This window comes from Nicotiana tomentosiformis, chromosome 5 (genome assembly GCF_000390325.3).
Source record: "Nicotiana tomentosiformis chromosome 5, ASM39032v3, whole genome shotgun sequence".
NCBI classification, from domain to species: Eukaryota; Viridiplantae; Streptophyta; class Magnoliopsida; order Solanales; family Solanaceae; genus Nicotiana; species Nicotiana tomentosiformis.
Window position 1 is genome coordinate 104,387,034 of NC_090816.1, and position 5,961 is coordinate 104,392,994.

At 44.3% G+C, this 5,961-nt stretch overlaps 1 protein-coding gene across 1 annotated transcript; it reads right to left on the reverse strand.

Annotated features, from left to right (window-relative positions):
• Positions 1-2,283: 2,283 nt before the first annotated feature.
• Positions 2,284-5,558, reverse strand: LOC138892928 (uncharacterized). The gene is made up of 6 exons (XM_070176684.1): positions 4,373-5,558; positions 4,067-4,250; positions 3,690-3,925; positions 3,097-3,194; positions 2,841-2,913; positions 2,284-2,582 (listed from the first exon to the last, which is right to left on the reverse strand). The coding sequence occupies exons 1-6, from the start codon at positions 5,556-5,558 to the stop codon at positions 2,284-2,286; spliced, it is 2,076 nt and encodes a 691-aa protein (XP_070032785.1).
• Positions 5,559-5,961: the final 403 nt, after the last annotated feature.

Genomic DNA, 5,961 nt, shown 5'->3' on the forward strand with positions numbered 1-5,961 from the left:
ATAGAAATCGTTAAAAACGCACCTTAATCACTCAAGAACACCATGAAACCCTCTCTTAAGCTTTCTCACTATTTTGGGACGAAGATGAAATGTTTTGGGGTCTTAAAAGTCGGATTTTCCGAGTTATATCACTTGTTTGACCCGACCCGGTTCGCGACCCGATTTCAGTCCGGACAGTCCGCGGTAAAACAGTCATAAATTTTTACTCCAATGTCGGTTTGATGTGAGATTTCTTTGATTGCAAACTAGACTCGTAACCTTCGATTTGGTAGGTTGTGAGTCCCATAACGCTTTATATATTGGGAGAAATGATCTGATACATTTGACCCGAAGTTTAGAAAATTTATTAGAGAAATTTACGAAAACTTTTGCCGACCTTTATTTCACAACTTGCTTGACTCCAAAACTTAACATGTGACCAGTGTGATATTATAATACCTCATAACACATTATTCGTAGTATATTATACACTCTTAGTCTTATCCCACAGGTGCAAGTTAACTTAAATCTTCTGAACGCGCGGGGTGCTACCCGAGCCATTTCTTTAACCATGAACCTTTGTTTAAGGCATTCCTTTGACTTAAAGCTTTAGTTTAGTTCCTTGATATTACCACACATTTTCAGTCTTGTTCTCCCAATGTGCTATGCCCAATCATATATACCTAATATAACCACGCCACGTTACGTATATTATGTATATTACGTATAAAACCTAGGGTCTCACAGTCTCCCCCCTTAAGAACATTCGTCCGCGAATGGGTCAAGTCAATTCCTTGGTTTCATTTCTTGTCCGCTAATACGTTATTTGCGAGGCTATATTTGTTACATTTGCAAAGCATAAATCAAATTCTAAAGATTCCAACTACTAGGATTCGTGTAGCTATCTCGCAATAAGAAATTTAAATTGCACTTTCAAGTCATTTAAAATCCAATTAAGTTGCTGTAAAGAAATAATTGGAAATTATTTAAATGCGACTCACCTTAAGTCGTAAATAGGTGGGGGTACTTCTTCCTCATTTCCTCCTCAGCTTCCTAGGTCATTTCCTCGATGTTGTTATTTCGCCATAACACTTTCGCGGAAGCCACTTCTTTAGTTCGAAGCTTCCTTACCTGCCGATCTAAAATAACTACTGGTACCTCTGCATAAGATAATTCTTCAGCAATGTGAATATCCTCAATGGGCATAATACATGAAGGATCTCCAATGCACTTCCGCAACATAGATACATGAAACACAGAATGGACTGCTTCCAATTCTAAAGGCAAATAAAGCTCGTACGCCACCCTACCAATCCTCCGAATAATCTTATACGGTCCAACATACCTGGGGCTGAGCTTCCCCTTCTTTCCAAATCGCATGACGCCCTTCATAGGCGATACTTTCAGGAAAACCCAATCTTCTACATCAAACTCTAAGTCTCGTCGTCGAACGTCTGCATAAGACTTTTGCCGACTTTGTGCTGTACGCAGCCGGTCTCTAATAAGTTTTACCTTTTCCATTGCTTGCTGGACTAAGTTAGGACCTAGTGACTCTGCTTCCCCGACCTCGAACAAACCGATCGGCGACCTACACTTCCGCCCGTATAGTGCTTCGTAAGGAGCCATCTGAATACTAGCTTGGAAGCTGTTATTATAAGCGAACTCAATAAGAGGTAGATGATCATCCCAACTTCCTTTAAAATCTAGCACGCATGCACGTAACATATCCTCAACTGTCTGAATAGTACGCTGTGCCTGTCCATCAGTTTGCGGATGAAAAGTGGTGCTAAGATTTACCTGCGTGCATAGAACCTTCTGAAAAGATTTCCAAAAATATGCTGTAAATTGAGCCCCTCGATCAGAGATAATAGATAATGGCACTCCGTGAAGGCGAACAATCTCTCGAATGTAAAGCTTGTCATAATCCTCGGCTGAATATGTCGTCCTGACTGGCAGGAAATGAGCAGATTTTGTAAGCCTATCAATAATTACCCAAATAGAATCATACCCCCGTGGACTGCGAGGCAAACCAATGATGAAGTCCATATTTATCATGTCCCATTTCCATAATGGAAGCTCAATACACTGAGTTAGGCCTCTAGGCCTCTGATGTTCGGCTTTAACTTGCTGGCAGTTAGGACATTGGGCTACCATCTCCGCGATATCTTTTTTCATTCCATTCCACCAATAGATCTGTCGAAGGTTCCGATACATCTTTGTCGCTCCGGGATGAACTGCATATCTAGAATAATGGGCCTCCGAAAGAATCTTGGCACGGAGCTCTCCTACTGACGGTACACATAATCAGCCCTGGTATCTAAGGACTCCATCTCCAGTTAGCTCAAATAAAGGTTGTCGCTGCTGTGGAATACTTTCCCTCAGTTTTATAAGCTCAGGATCCTCGTGTTGTCGCTCTTTCACTTCAGTAACAAAAGAAGATTTTGCCGTATTCTGAACGAGAATGCGTCCACCCTCTGCATCTACCAAACGCACCTGCAAACTAGCTAGCTGGCATAGATATTTGGTCATCTTGACCTTATCAGCTTCAACATGGCTTAGACTGCCCATGGACTTCCGGCTAAGGGCATCAGCAACAATATTAGCTTTGCCGGGATGATATAAAATATCAACATCATAGTCCTTTAGTAATTCTAGCCATCTTCTTTGTCGTAGGTTCAGCTCCCTCTGTTTAAATAAATACTGAAGGCTCTGGTGGTCGGTGAAAACATCAATATGAACCCCATATAGATAATGCCGCCATATCTTTAGGGCAAATACAACTGCGGCTAACTCAAGATCGTGCTTAGGATAGTTCTGTTCATGTTTTCGCAACTGTCTGGAGGTGTACGCGATAACCTTACCATGCTGCATAAGAACACAACCTAGGCCAATTCTCGAGGCATCACAATATACAACATAACCCTCAGTGCCATCCTGGAGAGTCAAGACAGGTGCCGTAGTAAGCCTTTTTTTTAGTTCCTGAAAACTTTGTTCACATGCCTCAGTCCACTGAAACTTAGCTCCCTTATGTGTCAGTTTCGTCAATGGTGCAGAGATAGAGGAAAATCCCTCCACAAACCTTCGGTAATACCCTGCCAAGCCTAAAAAGCTATGAACCTCTGTCGGATTCAAGGGCCTCGGCCAAGTCATCACAGCTTCAATCTTTTGGCCATCAACCTTGATACCATCGCCGGTAATAACATGGCCAAGAAAAGCTACAGAAGTTAGCCAAAATTTACATTTAGAGAATTTAGCATATAACCTGTAGTCCTGGAGAGTCTGCAATACAGCTCGCAAGTAGTCCGCATGCTCGGCTTCTGATCGCGAATATATCAGGATATCGTCAATAAACACAATCACAAATTCATCCAAGAATGGTTTGAATACCCGGTTCATAAGATCCATAAAGGCTGCTGGGGCATTTGTAAGCCCAAAAGACATGACAAGGAATTCAAAATGGCCATACCTCGTCCTAAATGCTATTTTTGGGATATCAATATCCCTGACTCGTAGCTGATGATAACCGGATCGCAAGTCGATCTTCAAAAAGCATTTGGCACCTTGTAACTAGTCGAACAAGTCATCAATCCATGGAAGAGGATACTTATTCTTGATAGTGACTTTATTTAGTTGCCTGTAGTCAATGCACATCCGCAAGGACCCATTTTTCTTTCGAACAAAGAGCACCGGAGCACCCCATGGGGATGTACTTGGCCTAATAAAGCCTTTATCGAGCAAGTCCTTCAGTTGTTCCTTCAATTCCCTTAGCTCTACAGGAGCCATTCTGTAGAGAGGAATGGATATAGGCTGCACATCAGGAGGCAAATCTATAGCGAAATCGATTTCCCTTTCGAGGGGAATTCCTGGAAGCTCGCCAGGGAATACCTTCGGGAATTCATTCACAATAGGAACCGACTGAAAAGTCGCTGGCTCCTTATCTATATCCCTAACATGAACCAGATGGTATATACAACCTTTAGCAATAAACTTCCGAGCCCTAAGGTATGAAATAAACTTACCCTTGGGCGTGGCTGCATTACCTTTCCATTCAAGGACAGGCTCACCAGGAAAATGAAATCGGACCAACTTTGCACGACAATCAATATTAGCATAACAAGCTGCCAACCAATCCATACCCATAATGACATCGAAGTCTAGCATAACCAATTCAACTAAATCAACAGAGGTTGGACGGTCATTAATTAACACTGTACAATCTCGATAGACATGATTAGCTACAATAGAGTCGCCAACTGGCGTAGACACCTCAACTAGTTGTGGCAATAACTCAGATCTCATGTCAAGCTTACCAGCAATAAATGGAGTAATATATGAAAATGTAGAGCCGGATCCATCAATGCATAAATGGCATGAGAATGTATTGTCAATATACCTGTGATAATATCCGGGGATGCCTCTGAATCCTGTCGGCCTGTGAGTGCATAAAAACGGTTCTGGCCACCACTAGAACCTGAGGTGTCTCCTCCACCTCTCCCCCTACCACGGCCCCGAGTAGACTGTGGACCTAGTCGGGGAGCACGGACTGAGGGCGAAGAGGCTACTATGAATCCTGAAGGTTGAGCTGGTGTATCTCTGCCTAACCCCGGGCACCGGCTAATATAATGTCCTGTCTGCCCACAATGAAAACATGCACTCGAACCCTGTCTACATTGCCCGGTGTGCAGCTTACCGCACTGAGTACATGGAGGAGTAAGCTTTCTCATCTGTGCAGAACGCTCCTGTCGACGACCCTCAGGCTGGCCTGAGCTCTGCCCCGGTCCTGACCGAATATAACGATCAAACCGCTGGCCCTGCATCTGTGGTGGGAAACTACCTGTTGACCGAGGTGGATATCGATGGAGTGGGGGCCTAAAATCAACCCGTGGCTCCCTATAAGACCCCATAGTACGAGCCCTCTTACTCTGCTCCCTATCCCTGCGAGTATCACGAATCCGACGGGAAAGGTCCTCTGTAGTCTGAGCGAAAGCCTGTATGCGGGAAATATCTACATCATCCGATAGGGATGCAGCCCTACAGTCTCTAATTAGATGATCCCCCAAACCATCCACATAATGATGAACTCTAGCCCTCATGGTACGTACGATATCTGGTGCATACCTTGCCAAAGAATTAAACTTATGGCTATAATCCCTCACACTCATATCCCCCTGCTTTAGGCTAAGAAACTGGTCAAGACGGGCCTCCCGAACCTCCCGTAGCAAATAATGGACTAAAAAAGCCTCAGAGAAGTCCTCCCACTCTGCTGGCGGAGCATCAGGTCCTCTAGATCTCTCCCATGCCTCATACCATAGGACGGCTACATCATGTAGTCGAAAAGAAGCCAACTCCACATCCTCGGTGACGGAGGCATGCATCACCCCCAATACTCTATACATATGGTCTATAAAGTCCTGGGGATCCTCAGTGGAATTGGATCCTGTAAATAATGGAGGGGCCAAGTAAAGAAACTCTCGTACCGTCGAGCTTCCTATCCGATCTCTCCGGGCATCTGCTCCTGACTGTAGCTGTCGCTCATGAATAGAAACCATCCTAGTCAGCAACTGAACAGCCTCCCTCATCCCCTGCTCTCCAGTCTCTGATGGGGGAACAATAGGTGCTGCCTCAGGTACCAATGGAACTGGTGAGGGGGTACTGCATCTCCCTGGGCTCCAACAAGTGCTGGGGAAACTGAAACTAGGGGTACTGGAGACTCACTGTGAGCCTCTAAGGGAAATCTATCCCTCTGACCCGGTAGGGAACGACTGGTACCTTCTCCCAGATCCATACCTATCTCTCGTTGTGCCATCTCCTGAGCGTAGGTAGCCTATTAGATAGGAAACACAAAGCATGATTTAGATTTCATATGTTCTTATAACTTCGCTCTATAGCACGATCTATTAATTGAAAGAAATGTAACCATTCCTAAATGCCTCATAGCCTCCTGATTATAAGTGTGGTGCACAACACATCCATAAGCAAGAC